At 35.6% G+C, this 17507-nt stretch overlaps 1 protein-coding gene across 4 annotated transcripts in view; it reads left to right on the top strand.

The window, feature by feature from the left end:
• BRD10 (bromodomain containing 10) overlaps positions 1 to 16937 on the top strand; it is a 103339-nt gene extending 86402 nt beyond the window's left edge. For 3 of the 4 annotated variants that reach the window (XM_082657465.1, XM_082657464.1, XM_082657463.1), the window contains 3 exons: positions 6976 to 7091; positions 11324 to 11514; positions 12643 to 16937. In XM_082657465.1, the coding sequence (XP_082513591.1) occupies positions 6976 to 7091; positions 11324 to 11514; positions 12643 to 16286 (3951 nt within the window). In that variant the 3' untranslated portion in view covers positions 16287 to 16937. The remainder of the gene's footprint in view (positions 1 to 6975; positions 7092 to 11323; positions 11515 to 12642) is intronic. The other variant, XM_082657466.1, reaches the window with a different exon arrangement.
• The last annotated feature ends 570 nt before the right edge of the window (positions 16938 to 17507 follow it).

The following is a 17507-nucleotide window of genomic DNA, read 5'->3' as shown; positions in this document are numbered from 1 at the left end:
CGGTCTGGGAGGATCCCACGTGCCGCGGAGCGGCAGGGCCCGTGAGCCATGGCCACTGAGCCTGCGCGTCTGGAGCCTGTGCTCCGCAGCGGGAGAGGCCACAACAGTGAGAGGCCCGCGTACCGCAAAAAAAAAAAAAAAAAAAAGGTAAAAATGGAAGGAAAATCAATCCCAAATCTACCAGAGAATAAAAAGGAATCTAAATAGAAGGCCCAGAGTCCACATCTGGATCTCTAGCACTTTAAAGTAGAAAAAAATCCTTGCATGGAACTAGTTTCTTTTAATGAAGATATGATGCTAACTAGTTGTAGCAGGTGCTTTTAATTAGGACAAGGCCATTTAAGGCAGATTTAGTGGCAGTAGCATGAAATGCTAATAGACAATTGAGAAAAAAACCTACAAAAGCAGATTTTAGGAGTCCAAAACTATTAGTAATCAATAACCACTTAATATAGGAACATAGGTTATAGCCCTGTAAACCCTGCAGTCACTGCCTTAAAATATGAAACAATAACTTGTTCAAAATGATGATCCGAGTCATCAAGAGTTAAATTATATTCATTGTATACTCAGAAAATCTGGAAGACATATTTTAGGAACGTTTCTATCAATTTTTTAAAATCTTTTGCAGCTAAGTAGAAAATCTCTGTAAGCTAAGAAATTTACTTCTATAGTTTGAATACTTATTGTGGGCCTGCTCTCTGCTATGCATTGTGATGGAGCCTGAGAAAGTAAAAATAAGTAGGATACTGACTCTGCTTTTAAGATACTCCCAGTCTTAATTTCACTTACATGGACCTTTTTATGCTCTGATGATACCATATGTAACATTACTTAGTGATTTAGATTTTGCAGTGAATTGCTTGAGAACCCACCTTTCTGATATCAGGTATAGATTTGATAAAATTTTATTAACTTCTTTGTTACCACCTATTTACTAAAAAGAATCAAATTCAGATACTTACCCAATAGTTAATTTCTAGTTCAGGATTTTTTCTTCTTTGTGAATGAAAATGGTTACATACCATCAGTTACATACATATTGTTAGATTTTCTTCCCCAGTAATAGTAACTATCTCACTGGGAATGTGATCTGTCCATCCTCTCTACAAAGTCAAATGACCCTGAAACTTCCAATATTATCACTTGTAGTGATATGCAGTTGTTTGCAGTTGTTTGTCTTCATGCTTTCTAGTTAAATGCTAATTTAGAAATATAATGGAAATTATAGTTAGAACTATAGTTCTAATTAGCATTAGAAATGCTAATTTAGAAATATAATGGAAATGTTGTACATGCTGTGCAATGTAGGATATCTTTAGAATAAAGTACAAATGCTTTCCTTTTCTATTGAATTAGTCTTAAGAGAAAATGGGTGAGAGTACCTAAAGAGAAAATACTAGTATATGATAGGATAGTTCATATTAGAACCTCTGGCAGTGTGAAAATACTCTTTAACTTTTTCCATATTAATATGCAAACATTTCACTGTACTGTCTAACTAGTACTTTTTCAAGGGACTGTATACCAACAAGGTGAATGCAGTGTTTTACCCCCAAAACTGTGAATATGCAGGAATATACTTATATAGTAGTAATTTCTTTAGGTGAGCAGTAAGAAAAAAAAAAGTAAATACTTACTACCTTTTCACTTAATATTACTTAGACTAAGGAGAATGCCAAATAATTAGATTATTAACATGCTTAAGTATAGTTAATTTGATTTGTGCTGTGTTTTTATACATTTGCATTTAAATTATTTGTAACCTACCTTTGGATATTGCTAGTGATTTTAAATGAGACATCTTTGCAGACAAATCGATTTGGCTTTTCTAAAAGTTATTTGAATTTTATTTGAAAAGCATGATGTATTATTATCTAATCCCTTTCCACCATGTGATTTATGTCTGTGACAAGAACCAAGCCTATAACAAAAAATATTTTGTCATATGATCCCTGTTTCTGTGCTGTAACAACATATTTGTAAGTAAAAGCATGTAGCAAAAGAGCATTGATGCCTTTTTCATATATATTATATTTTGTACATAAAAATTATCTTTTTTATCATCTTCACAATAATACCCTTTCAATTTAAAAAAGAATTCTTTGTATATTTATATGTGATGTTAATCTTTTCTTCAAATAACTGTTGATACCTATTTTGTTTAGATATAATGTTATAAGAAAATCTATATAAGTAACAGAATGATTTGTGTAAACAAACTACTTTCACCTAAGTTTAATATTCAAAGCATCTGAACTTATTAAAATGTGCAAAAGATCCATGGTAATGAGACATTTAATAAACCTGGAATTTATTTGTTTTCCTCTTTTCTTCCTTCTAGATGTTCAGTGTCCCCAGCATCAGTAGATTGCCAACTCCCTCTCCTTGCAGCACCCCAGCCAGCACTATGCTGGTGCTGTCATACCCGATTACTGCAGCAGAATGGAGTTTTTCTTTAGTTGTAAGGTAAGTTTCCCTCCCCACTCATTTCACACACATAGACTCAGCTTTTCATTTTACAATATTGTGTAGTTTTGTAAGTTTTTTAGAAGTTTCTTTTCTCTTATGGTTCCTTAGGTTATTAACCTATCACATTCAAAAACTTATAAAACTGCATAATATAATAAAGGACTTACCTTGTGGCCATAGACAAGCTCCTTATTGTAGTAATCCCTATGAGGTTATAAAACCTTAGTGTTTGACAGTGGGGCATCTCATGGAAAGGGAGCTGGCAATCTGCAGCTGCTGTGGACATTGGCTGAGAAAGTATTGAAAGGTAAGCCTCAAATTTAGACCATATTGTATACCTTTGGTTCCGTGGTGTATGTTTGAATTCATACTTTATTTTATGTTACATTTCATAGTAAATTTATAAAAGAAAAATACATTACTCTCTTCAAAGTGACCTTCAGTAAATGTTTGAATTATTAAGTTCACATAACACATTGGGATTATTTTAGAAAAAAATTTTTGTCTGTGAAAATAGTGAGAATTCTAATACTAAAAATTGTGAGAATTCTAATACTAAAAAATGTTCATTTATCCCCATATTCACATACCTGTTTATAAAGAAAAGTCAGCACTAAATTTATATATGTAAAGCGTATTAAATGTATTTTTTATTAGAGAAACAATTAGAACACTGTTCTATAAATAACCATTTACTTAATCTTTCTATCTACTTTCTTTGATTCTGTATTGATCAGTGCAGATAAAAACTGTAAGAGCCTTTCTGATTTTCATTATATCCGTATTCTCTCTTATGTGTTTGAAGATGGGGAACTTGCTGTTTTCCTTGTTTTTTTAATTCACTTTTAAACTTAAGGTCACCATAGTTTTAAGTACTACTGTAATTAAACAAATGAAACAAAGTAAATTTTAGAGATTTTAATGTTTGCATTACAGAGATACCTACATGTAAATATAGGAACTTACACAGTACAGTCTCTTTCTTCTTTAGGAATTGTCTGTGTGTAGCCCATGAGAGATGGCATTGTGTAGTAGAAGGAAAGTGGATTTTAGCATTCGGGAGATCTAGAATTCTAAAGTCTTCTTCCACCTACAAGTAATTCTCTGTTTACTTTAGACACTTTCCTTCTGTAAAATTATGTCCTCTGAGTTCCCTTTTAGCTTTAATAATTTCATCCTAGAAGAAACATGATAGTTTTTCCTTTATCTGTGTATATAAATAAAGTTGATCAGTCAGGAAAGCTATTGCTAATGATCTGATTTAAAGTTCAGGAAATATTTTGTTTGATTTTAAATAGATTTTTATATTAGATCCAAGTTAAGGCAAATTATTACCATTTGACTAACTTCATTTAAAAATTCATAACTTCTCTACATTAGTTCCATTGTATACTGTGACACTCTGAGACCAGCACTAGGTAGAAAGGGACGTATTATTTTCTTTCCATTTGGATTGTATTGACCAAAGAAATAATAAATGAGAGAACCAGTATGAGTTTCTCTTTTACTGTCAAGTAATTAAAGTACCTTACTACCTCAAACACCAGTCCTGGAGCAGTGATTCTGAACTTTTTTAAACCTATGCCCCCTTTTGATAGATGACACACATACCCCATGGCAGGTACAGGGATACCCTTTGTTGAGGTCATCGTATCCTTTATATGTATCTTCTAGTCAAAACATTTTATCAGCCTTTACTTTATATAATTTGTGTTATGAAAATAATAAAATTTTTGTTTGTTTTTCAAATACAGAATGATTAGATAGGCATTTTCAAATATAAATGAGATACCATACCATCACTACCCCAAGTTGAGAATATGCAGTATAAAGAAGGGGAAGAAGGCCAAAAAACATACATAAAGTTGAAGGCCTTAGACATTTACAAACAGGTCAGTGGGTAAAACAGAGTTATATGGAAGTTAGGACTCTATTCTCTGATTGATTTATATGACCCCTCCTGTTCAGTAGTATATTTTCTGGGCATTGGATTAAGTAAAATTTAGTAACCAAAATAAAATCAAAAGGTAAAATTTTCCTAATATTTTTAAAACTCTTTCCTATAAAAATTAATGTTGTAATTTAGTAGAGACACAAACAGAGTTGATAAATGGCTTTAAGTAGTATCCAGTTACACAGTCTCCCCTTCCCGTGCTTCATCTACCTAGTCCTAAAAGTCCCATAACACTGACAGTTCTGTAATCCCTACCCCATCACCACCACACTAATCCACACAGCCACCGTACTGCCCAGGTTAAGTCTGCATCTGTAATTCTTCCCCATATATCTCCCAGTTAATAAGGAATTCAGCATGCCTGGCGCCCCCTAATCCTTTAATGCTTTTCCAGTCAGTTATACCATGAAGAGAATACTCTCCCCACCTTCATTCCTTACCTCTTTCTGCTCTCTTTAGCTTAGGAAAAGTTTATTTCCACTGTCACCATTTCATTTTTGAGCCAAATAGAAGTTTATATGTAGAAAAAAATAATGTTGTTGATATGCCTTGTTAAAGGGAAAAATCTCCATCTACTATTTTCTATTTTTTATTGAAACAAAATCTTACCTCATTCTGAAAAGGATTTAGGGTAGCTGTTACCTGCCTTTTCATCTTCCTCAAATAGCTTTCCATAGATGGAAGTTATTTCTTGCTCAGTTTTATTATTTATAATCTAATAGTTTTGTTTTCATGGGTTAGAATATGCACTTTATACTATCTCATAACATTTCTTTGAGAAAAATAAACTTTTGAGGTATAACTCATTGTTAGTTGGGTCCTTTTAGAATGCTTTTGACAAGATGGAAAGTCTCTTCAGGTTAGTATATTATATGAAATAAAAGTTACTTTTCTTGAAATTTTTTCACAATACTATAATTTGTTATGCCACTGAGAAGACGCAAAAATTAGTCAGTGAGCCTAGGTTCCATATTCATTATGAGCACATGCACATATAATCTCACCTTTTCCTACTCTTCTAATGAACAATTTCCCTTCTGAAGTATAAAAACCTCAGTTAGAAATGTTTATTTTTATGTGCATAAACGTTGTGTTGGTTTAAAGCACAAAATTTTCAGGAGTAGGAAATGCACTGTTATTGATCACTTAGTTTTGTATGTGTCTAAAATTTGCATGACAAAAGGAAAAGTTTTAGATATATGTGAAGTTGGGGAATTTATGCACAGATTTTAGAATATGCTTTGCTCTAGGGAGTGGTTATTTTTCTGCCTTAATGTTTTACCTATATGCAAATTGACTCAGAGTTCCTGTGGGGTGAAATCTAATTTTATGCAGGTTAAATATGATCTGTAACATATATAGTTGTGTGCCTTTTGTTATAAAAGAAATAAAATGAGTGGACTATATGGTATGTAAATTATATCTCAAAGCTGTTACCAAGTAAAAAAGAAATACAACTTGGTTATATAACAGTAAGGGACTATAGTGATGGTGGTGGTGGTGATGTGGATAGCTGGTGTTCACTAACATTGTGGAGAAGGGGAGGTTGGCTACCTAAAGTTATGCCTTCTGTAATCTTACTGTCCCTATGGTATTCAAATAATTTTATGGGTGCTGATGAAATGTATCTTTACTAGAGGTTTTATAACCTGTGTCAGATTGAATTTATGTAATACAGTTTTTAAGAGGCAGTGATGTAATTAGTTCTAAAGAACTTGGACTTCACCAACAGGCAGATCTGGGTTCAAGTCAGAGAACCTTAAACAAGTCATTTAATCTCTCTGAGCCTTAGTTTCATCATTTGTTAAGTAAGACTAAAAATGCACACACTTTAGAGGGCTTTTATAACTGCTAGTATACGTGAACTCTCATGTTCACTCGATCTCTCTCTCCCTCCCTTCCTCCCTCCTTCTCTGTCTGTCTCTCTCTCTGTCTCTTTCTCTCCAAGTATGAATGAAATACTTAGGATAATACTTAGCAAATGGAGGGCATGTCAGAAATTAACCGTTAGTATAGCATGATAGTACTGAAAATGGTGACCAGTTGTTTACTTTTCTGTGCTGGAAACATTTTTAAATAAAATAATTGTAAAATTTCCTAAGGAAGTTTGTTAGGATGGCTTTTGAATAGGATAACAATTCAGGCTTTCTCTCTTTTTTCCCCCACTGTTTTGGAAAAATTACAGAAACTTTACAGAAGTGAGCAATGTCATTTACATAGTTATATAAATGTTTGTATCTTTACATGTGTTTTAGTGATTTATAAAAGTGTTTATAATTGACCCAATTAAAAACTTAAAAAAAAATTTTTATCTCTTGGTTTAATTAAATGGGTTTTAGATTTCTCCTGTAGAATTGAGAATCTTTAAAGTATATCGAAGAAGATTTATTATAGGATATTTTCCTCCTTGCTGCAACCTTCTGAAGAAGAGATATGTACTTATTTGATGGGTATTGGCATTTTGTTTTGTATTTTACTCAGAAAATAAGTCTTGGCGTTTACTTTTGGATTCAGTCTAAGGAATTTACTTTTAAAATTGTGTTTTTTAGGGCAAATGGTATCATCGGAGGCAAGCTGTAAAAGAATTGCATAGTACATTGATACGTCTTTTAAATGAATTGCTGCCATGGGAACCAAAGTTAATGAAAGCTTTTCAAAGGAACAGGTAAATCAAGCTTTATTATCTTTTTTAAGGCTCTTACTTTATGATTATGGAAGGTATCCTGGTATCATTTAGTATAGTTTTCCACTGATTTGTAATTCAGATAGTTTTGAGTACCTACTGTGTACAAGGTACCTCCTAAGCCCTAACAAAGTACTATTACCTTTTTTTTTTTTTTTTTTTTTTTGCGGTACACGGGCCTCTCACTGTTGTGGCCTCTCCCATTGCGGAGCACAGGCTCCAGACGCGCAGGCTCAGCGGCCATGGCTCACGGGCCCAGCTGCTCTGTGGCATGTGGGATCTTCCCCGACCGGGGCACGAACCCGTGTCCCCTGCATCGGCAGGCAGACTCTCAACCACTGCACCACCAGGGAGGCCCGACAAAGTACTATTGATTAAACAAAACTCTATACTGTGTGGTTTTTTTCTCCCCCAGTTTTTTTTTTCATTGTGGTAAAATGCACAAATAAAATTTACCATCTTCACTAGTTTTAAGTGTACTGTTCAGTAATATTAAATACATTCATGATGTTGTGTCACTGTTACCCCATCCATCTCCAGAACTTCATCTTGTGAAACTGAAACGCTATACCTGTTAAACGATAACTCCCTATTCCCCCCTTCCCCCCATCCCGTGGCAACCACCATTCTACTTTCTGTATCTATGATTTTGACTAAGTACCTCATATAGTACAAAATATTTGTCTTTTTGTGACTGGCTTTATTTCACTTGGCATAATGTTCACAGGGTTCATCCATATTGCAGCATATGTCAGAAGTTACTTCCTTTTAAAGGCTGAATAATATTGCATTTTATGCATATACCACATTGTGCTTATCCATTCATCTGTAATGGGCATTTGGGAGGCTTTTCATGTTTTAGCTATTATGAATAATGCTGCTATGAACATGGGTGTACAAATATCCAAGACCCTGCTTTCAAATTTTGGGGTGTATACCTAGAAGAGGAATATGGTAATTCTATTTTTAATTTTTTGAGGAACTACTATACTGTTTTCTACAGTGACCGTATAATGTTACATTCCCACCAACAGTTACAAGAGTTCCAGCTTCTCCACATCCTCACCATTTGCTATTGTATTTTTTTTAATTGCCATCCTAATGAATATGAGGTGGTATATCATTGTAGTTTGGATTTGCATTTCCCTAATGATTAGTGAGATTGAGTGTTTTTTCATGTGCTTATGGCAATTTATATATCTTTGGAGAAATGTTTAGAGATTTTTTTGATTATTGATTCAATTTCCTTACTAGTTATAAATCTATTCAGACAGACAAACTCAAATGTCAGGTGGTGATAAGTGCTGGGAAGAAAAATGAAGCAGATTAAGGGGAATAAATGCTTAGTTTGGATGGGATAATAATGATTGGTCATTTACCAGGGTGTTGGAGAACGCTTCCCTGATGAGTTGATGTTTGAAAAGAGACCTGAAGGAAATAGGGGAGAGAGCCAAGTGGATATCTAAGAGAAAAGAAGATGTAGAAGCCCTAAGGTTAAAAGCATGATTGACATTTATAGGAAATGCAAAGGGGGAAGAATAACCAGAGCCGAGTGAGTGAGGAGGAAAGTGGTAAGAGTCAAGAGTCAGAGAAGTATAGGGAAAGGTAGCCTACGTGTTTAAGGATTTTGGCTTTTACTCTGAGATGAGAAGCCATTGAAGAGCTTTAAACAGAGGAAGTACATGATCTGACTTATGTTTTAAAGCACTCGCTCTGCCTGTTCTGTTGAGATAGTGTAGTGTGGGATGATGATAAAGGCAGGGAAGTCAGTTACACTATAGTAGTGGTCCAGGCAAAAAATGATAGTGGCTTGGACCATGATAGTAGCAATGCAGACGGCAGGGAGTGCTTGGATTCTGGATAGATCTTGAAAGTAGGACTGGTGGAATTTCCTTAAGGCTTGCATATGGAGTGTCAGAAAAAATGAGGAGAAAAAGATGGTGCCTAGTATTTTTTATCTAAACAACTGGAATAATGCAATTGCCATTAGCTGAGATAGGGGAAACAAAGAAGTAGTTTTAGGGAGGGGGCGGATTCAGGAGTTTGGATTTCAACATGTTAAGTTTGATATGCCTTTCAGATGTCTAATTGGAGTTACTGAGTAGGCAGTTTAGCATATTAGTCCCAGTTAAAGGGAGTAAGCCAGGCTGGAGGTATAAATTTGGGGGTTGTCAGGATATAGATTATATTTAAGCTGTGAGATGGTAGAAATCACCTAGTATATGAGCATAGATAAGAGAGACTGAACCCTGGGACATTCCAACAGTTAGAGGTGATGGAAATGGCAGGACTCAGCAGAAATGACTGAGAAGGAGTATTCAGCAAGGCAGGAGCATAACCAAGAGTGGTGTCTTAGAAACCAGGTAAAGAAGATGTTTTAAAAAGGAGGCTGCTCATGATGGATTGAGGAAGATGAGGACGAGAATTCATTGTTAAATTTGGCAATATCATTGATGACCTTGAGGAGCTGTGTTGATAGAGATGTGGGTAAAAGTCTAAGGAGTCTGTTCAAGAGAATTAGGGGTGAGGAACTGGAGTTTTTCTATAAAAGTAGAGCAGAGAAATAGGGCAGTACCTGGAAGGACAAGTTGGAGTCAAGTTGGGTCATTTGTTTTTATTAATGGGAGAAATAACATGTTTGTATACTGGTAGAAATGATTGAATAGAGAGGCAAAAATGAACTCAGACAATGGAAGGGATGTTTGGTTGAGTGAGATTCTTGACTAGGTGAGAGAAGATGCATAAGTTGGAAGGGTTAGCTTAGACAGGAAGATGGAGAATATGAGTACAGATGAAGGTCTTAAGTTGCAGATGGGGTGTGAGCATATGAGAGTTCTTGTCTGATTGCTTCCATTTTCCCTGAAATAAGGAGCAAAGTCATTAGCTGAGTTGAGAAGAAGACTGAGAAGGGAGGAACTTTATACTACCCCCATATAGATATTACTAAAATGAAATTAATTTTACAGTTATCCTTTGATAACCCACTCTAGTATCTTATAGCCCTCATCTGCTCTATAAAACCCTTAAGCAAAAAAAAAAAAACCTTCAGCAATAATTGAAAGATAAATTGAGAGTAATTATTAACTAACATTTGTTGAATATTTGTGTGCCACACAAACTACGAAGTAAGTGCTATTATTATCCTCATTATACAAATAAGTAAACTGAAGCTTAGAAAGTTTAAGGAACTTGCCCAAAGTCTTACAACTGTTGAGTGACAGAGGTGAGATTTAAATTCCAATATGCACACATAGGAATTTTTTTTTTTTTGATGTGGACCATTTTCAAAGTCTTTATTTAATTTGTTACAACATTGCTTCTGTTTTATGTTTTGACCTTTTGGCCACGAGGCATGTGGGATCCTAGCTCCCTGACCAGGGATCGAACCCACACCCCCTGCATTGGAAGGCGAAGTCCTAACCACTGGACCGCCAGGGAAGTCCCACACAGATAGGAATTTGTAGCAGAAGTAAATTGGAGAATGTATGTTCAGATTTTTTTTAAAAAAACAAAAATAAACAAAGGGTAAAAGTAAAATAGAGAAACTCAGTTGAAAGCAAATGAATAGTAAAGGATCTCTAAAATATCATGTAATCATTTGGAAATGTTTCTATCTCTCTTAGTGTTATAGAAACATAGGTATTATGTTTTTATGTGAAAAGGATCTCTGAAAGATCACTTTTCAGCTTTGTTTCCCTATGCTTAATTTAAAAAAATAATTTCTAGTGAGACCCAAAGGTTCAGGATTAAATGATGGATTGTTTTTGTTTGTCACTCTTTGTATAACAGTCAAAAATAATACACACTGTTTCTTAGAACTTTTTGATTAACTCTTTTAAATGACCTTTTAAACTATATTATAATCAGCAGTTTTAAGACTATCTCAAATCTATTTCTATCAGTGCAGCTAGAAAAAAAATTACCTTTTTCGCATTTAATAGGTCTAACAGCAGCCTTTAGAAAGACAAATAGGTATATGTTCGAACACTTTATTCTGAAATTGCACATATATTTTTTTAAGTTTCTTATGCCTACACCCTGTGTTTTGTCTTCTTGAACAATAGTCATTGGCATCTTAGACACACTTGGTTAAAACATAGGTTTAGTGACTTAATTGAAAATACTAAAATATAGCTTAAAATGTTAGAAGGTACTTTAGCTTCCAAGAGTTCAATACGTATGTATTGTTTGTTGTGTCGAATATTTTTCTTCAGGAGTCGCCTAAAAAAAGACTATGATGATTTCAGAAGACAGCCTGATCATGATAAATTTACTGGAGAACTGTGGACTGCTGAAGAAGGTGAAGGAGATCCTGGAAAAGAATCTCCAAAAGTAGAACTCAGTAGCAAGTCTATAGACACCACAGAACCTCTAGATATCCTGGAGAAGGATCATTTTGATTCAGGTAGGCATTAAAACTTTCTTTAAAACAACACTAAAAGCACAAAGAGAAATTTTAGTATCTTTTGTGGAGATAAAGGATAATCTGGTTAATGAAGTTCATTGATTGGGAAAATCTGTTATGTTTGAAGGTGTACTAATGTCTTATTAAAGGTTCTTTGGAGTCATTATTACTGTTCTAGGAGTTTCTGGAGTCAGTGCCCGACTCCAAACTGTAGGCATGTTATTTCTCATTACAGACCACACATCATTGATATGCGTCTCTTTGAAATAGGTTTAGCCTCTTCTTTTTATTATTATTAATTTTGAAGCACTATTTCTGATGTTTGCTTTAAATGGAACTTGTCAAGTCCCTGATAATTGTGAAGATTTTTTTTTTTTTATGAGGAATGATCAAGGTTGATGGCCTAATAAGACCAGAGTGGACACCTCATTCTTATAAGGAGGCTGGATTAGATGATCTGTAATTCATTTCAACTTATCAGATTATTTTATTCTATAAATCTAGTTAAATAACTTTCTTTAGTTATCTAAGAGGTATAAAAATTTTTGGTTAGAAATGTATTAACCTATTGTTTTCCATGTCTGGTGAATTGAAAAAGAGTAACTTCTCATCAACCCAGTTTGATCAGATATGAACATAAATTTTTTACTGTAGGAATAATTAAACACCAGAAAAAGCTGGACATTTTTTATTCCGTAGAGTCTCTCTCTAAAAATAGAAAATATGGAGAACCATCTCTCTTTGATACGAAGGTTTCCCTATCTAGAAGGAGAGCACTAGACTAGATTCCTTTCCAAATCTAAATCCTAAGTCCTAATTGCTGGCTTGAGTATCTCTTTAAAAGATGTAAACTTTCCTTTTACACTTGTATTGGCAGCAGAATTTGATCAAAAATAATTTCCTTATTAATAATACATTGTTCTTGGGAATGGTTACAATGTCAGGATTAACATGTTAAAGCTCACCTTACCTTAATTTCCATCAGTGGTACTGAGACTTTTGAATCGCCCTACAGGTTTCTTAATAAATTGCTTGTTCAAAGATTGACTTTCTTTTTTATAATTGGTCTTACCATTGCTATTCAGTTGCTGTTTTATATAAACAAAATGCTTGTTTTATAATTTTCAGATGATATGAAATTGTCAGAAATAGATTTACCTATGGCCAGAAGCAAGTTGCTGAAAAAAGAATTGCCTTCTAAAGATGTACCTAAGACACTGCCTAAAACACTTAAACGGCAGTCCAAACAAACTAATTATCTGGATGATAGCACAAAAGAGCTTTCCCCAAGGAAGAAAACAAAGTTAAGCACAAATGAGACAACAGTTGAGACTGTAGAAGGTGATATGCAAATTGACTGTTTGAATGAATCAAAGCATACAGAGCCACTGTTTCCAGAGTCGTTTGCCTCATTGGATTCAACACCAGTGTCTACTCTCCAGAAAGGGACCAAACCTATTCAGGCCTTGCTTGCAAAGAATATTGGGAACAAAGTGACCTTAACAAATCAACTGCCCCCTTCCACAGGTAGAAGTGCTCCTGCTGTGGAAAAGCCAGTTATATCTCCTCCAGAAGCAAGCCCCATAAAGCCAGCATTGACCTGCCACACCAGTACAAAAGGTCCTTTACAGATGGTGTACAAAATGCCCTGTGGCCAGTGGTTGCCCATAGATCTTCATAACAGCTCTGTAAAGATTCAGATGCAACCTATGCTGGATCCTAAAACAGGAGAAAAAATCATGCAGCAGGTTCTCATTCTGCCTAAGAATTTTGTAATTCAGCACAAGGAAGGGAAAGCAGTTGCAAAAGAAATACCACCACTTCAACAAAAAGGTACAGAACGACGTGGTTCATCTTTCCCACAGACAGCAAATGTAAACTCTTCTTTAGCATCAGTTCTTGTCAACCCAACAGGAACTGTTTCTACCCAACTACCTAATACAGCTTTCAACAAGACAGTTACACCTTTGTCAAATGTGAGTAATGCTAGACCACAGCCTTTGACACCTGTAACCTCCATAAGTAATTTATTAACACCACCAGTTAAGACTAGCCAGAGTGAGGCAGGAAAAGTCAAGAATGCAGTTTCAGCAGCCGCATTCCCCCAGCCCATTGCTTCACCCACCATTTCCTCAACAGTTCAGCCTCAGTTATCAGCAACAACACTAAATGGATCTACAAATCCCGGTAGTTCCCTCAACTGTTTTGCACAACAAACTGCTGATTCTTCTGAAGCAAAGCAAGAACTGAAAACTGTATGCATAAGAGATTCACAGTCAATTCTTGTTAGGACACGAGGTGGGAACACTGGAATTGTAAAAGTACAGACCAATCCAGATCAAAATTCATCCAATAGTTTATCTTCAAGTTCAGTTTTTACTTTTGCTCCTCAGCTTCAGGCATTTCTAGTTCCAAAATCAGCAACTTCATCATCCTCTGCTTTTTCGCCAGTAGCTGGAACAACTGCTACATCTAGTCTCCCACCTTTTGGCCAAGCACCTACTTCTGTTTCCATTCCAGCTGGCTTTAATCCATCCACGGGGAAAAATCTTAAATTTACATTAAGCCAACCTTCCTGCAGTAGTAATTTGGGGCACATGATAGATAAAACTTCACACATGCCCTCCTCTCCCTTAAAGTCTTCTGTTTCTTCTAGCACTCTCCTACCATCAACAGCAAATAGTTCAGTAAGCGTAATTAGCATATCAACAGGAAATTTTGGACAAACCAGTGCAAATGTTATTCATACACCAGCTAAACAGCAACAAGTAGATTATGTCACAAAAAGTTACCCTGTTACAAGATCAGAAGCAACAGCAGCAACAAATGAAGATATGGTCAGTGGGACTCCAGTTCAGAAACTTATGCTGGTGTCAGCTCCATCTATTCTTTCTTCTGGCAGTGGAACTGCAATTAATGTGGCACCTGCACCAACATCTGCAGGTGTTTCTGCCCAGAAATTAGTTTTTATTAATGCTGCAATTCCCAGTGGCACTTCAACCCCAACTATTGTGGCAGAACCATTAAAACAAACTCTTCCTCCTCCCTTGAGTAAAACATATGTTAAGGCTCCAGAGCAGCCCCAGATAGTACTAATTCCATCTACAGTGGGAGCACCAATAAAAATAAATTCGTCACCAACTGTGTCTCAGATAAAAGATGTGAAAATTGGGCTAAACATAGGCCAAGCAATTGTAAATACTTCAGGCAGTGTGCCAGCTATACCATCAATTAACCTATTGCAAAATGTAACCCCAAAAGGAGAAGAAAAAAGTACCAAGGGCTATGTTTTGCCGCTGTCAACAATTGGTAATTCAATTCCAGTAAGCTCAAATTTTGTGAGTCAAAATATTACTCCTGTTAATGAATCAGTGGTTTCTGCTTCAAGAACAGTAAACATGTTTTCAGTAACAGGAGCAAATGTATCTTTGGGTTCTCTTTCAGTGACCTCAACCTCTGCCTCAGTTGGGACACGACCTCCTGTTTTAGTCAGTGGAAATGATACCTCTTCAAGAATTATGCCTATTTTGTCAAATAGACTTTGCACGTCAAATCTCGGAAACACTGTGGCTATATCAACTGTGAAAACAGGACATCTTGCATCATCTGTTCTGATTTCAAATACACAACCAACAGTGTCTCCTAAATGTCTGACATCAGCTTTGCAAATCCCTGTTACAGTTGCCTTGCCTACATCTGTGACTGTATCCCCTAAAATAATCAACACAGTTCCACAAGCCGCAACAGTACCAGGAGCCACACGTTCTGTATCTCTTTCTAAAAGACAATCTCGGACTTCCGTCCAGTTTCAGTCACCAGGGGTTTCAACTACAGTGCCAACAAGTATAAACACAAATAAACCTCAAACTGAATTTCCATCCCTTTCACCGAATCCAGGTAAAATAATTAACATTTCCAATTTTGCTTCTCTGCCAAACCAGCAACTGTCCCCTGCTTTCGTAAAATCAACCCCCAGTTACAGTTCTGCTCCAGCTGGCACTGCCGTTCACACTGGTGCAGCACCATCAAATGTAACTAGTGTGGCAGGGGGCCAGTTCAGTGAGCCTTGTATTCAGCAAAAAATAGTCATCAATACCAGTACGCCTTTGGCACCTGGCACACAAATCATGATTAACGGAACCCGCTTTATTGTTCCACCACAAGGTCTTGGAGCTGGCAGCCATGTTCTCCTTATATCCACTAATCCAAAATACGGACCTCCCTTAGTTCTTAACAGTGGCCAAGGCATTCAGCCTGCACCGGTAGATAACCTGGCCCAGAAGATCACGCTAGCATCAAATAATTCTTTAAGTGGGCAACCTGTGAAACATTCTCTAAGAAGCTCTACAAAAATTGTAAACTCTCTTGGGAATGCAAGTTCTCTACCCACAGTACATGCAGCACCACAGATCATAAACCCAGCTGCTGAAGTTTCTGTACCACCTCCTGCACCAACAGTGTCATTGACTTCAGTAATTAAGTCTCCTCCAGCTACTCTTTTGGCTAAGACATCTTTGGTTTCTGCCATTTGCTCTAGTAATCCTTCACTGCCGAGTAGCACTTCAGTATTTCATTTGGATACATCAGTCAAAAAATTGTTGGTCAGCCCAGAAGGAGCCATTTTGAATACCATAAATACTCCATCATCTAAGGTTTCTTCACTCTCTTCATCACTCTCTCAAATTGTTGTATCTGCCAGTCGAAATCCTGCCTCTGTCTTCCCTGCTTTTCAGTCATCTGGCTTAGAGAAGCCTGACACAGCTGCATCTTGAATTTAGACTAAACGAGCCAGTTTTTAAATAATGGGGCATTGTTTTGACTCCCATAAAAATTTTAACTTTATTATACTGTTGAAAACATACATAGTTTGTGTGTGTGTGTATGTGTGTTTTAATGTATCTTTTCATTAGCTTGCAACAAGGCTTTGTTTTTCTTGGGGAGGGAAAAATCTGTTCCATTTCACTCATTGATATGAGTATGTTTTCAAAGGTTATTTGTTTAAAATAGACAGGACTTACCTGTCTATATAACATGAATTGAACAAAGTCAAATTTGACTAGTTTGGAGTAAGCTAGGCTTTTGCACACTTGCATTGACATGTTTCTTCTTGAATTTGGACTGTTGCGGCGTGGCTCTACAATATGGTATTCTGTGTCTTTAGTGGAATCTTATTTTTGTTTCTGTAAGAAAAAAAATATATATATATATATTTATGCATTGTGAAAATGCAGTCCATTGTGTAAAATTGTACATATTCCTAAATCCTTAACAACCTCTACTAAACTATATGTACAAAGAACTATGCTGTCTTATTTATGTTTTGTTTACATAATGTATAGTTTTTTAAGTATTTTAGTAATTTTGGACCAGTGAACTGTTAGCATCAATGCAGAAGAATCTGCATGTAATAAACTGAGTTGCTGTATTTCCTTGTTTGAATACCATTTTTAAAGTGCGTTCTTGTTCCATTGAAAGACTACATGATAGAAGATGAGGACAGATCTTTACAAAAAGGAATTTAGGCTAGGAAATTTGAATTAATAATAGCATTTGTACAAGACTTTAGAATTTATAAACTTTACTTCCACATATCTCATTTGACTTTCACAGTACTCTTGAGAGCTTAAATGATGTGCCCTAGGTCACTCAGCTAGTTGGTGGTATAGCCAGTATTTGAACCTAATGCTTAAAATCATTTCTGCATAACTTTACATTACTTCTGCTTTAAAATTTCACTCTAGATTTCATTGTTTTAACTTTTTTCTCTTAATCCACCACCAGATTCTACATTGATCAAAATAAGTAATCTTAAAGGCCAGTGTGTTTGGTCTGTGTTTATACATCCCAAATATGTTTTTTTAACTTTTTATTTTTAAATAATTTTAGATTTACAGGAAGTTGCAATGATAGTACAGAGAGGCTTGGGGTACCCTTCACCTAGTTTCCCCCAATACATTTATTTTTACATTGAGGGGTTGGTTCATAGTTGACTG

Source organism: Grampus griseus, assembly GCF_964374135.1.
Source record: "Grampus griseus genome assembly, chromosome: 6".
NCBI lineage: Eukaryota > Metazoa > Chordata > Mammalia > Artiodactyla > Delphinidae > Grampus > Grampus griseus.
Note: the sequence above shows the minus strand (reverse complement) of the source record. Positions and strands in the feature narration are given on the sequence as shown.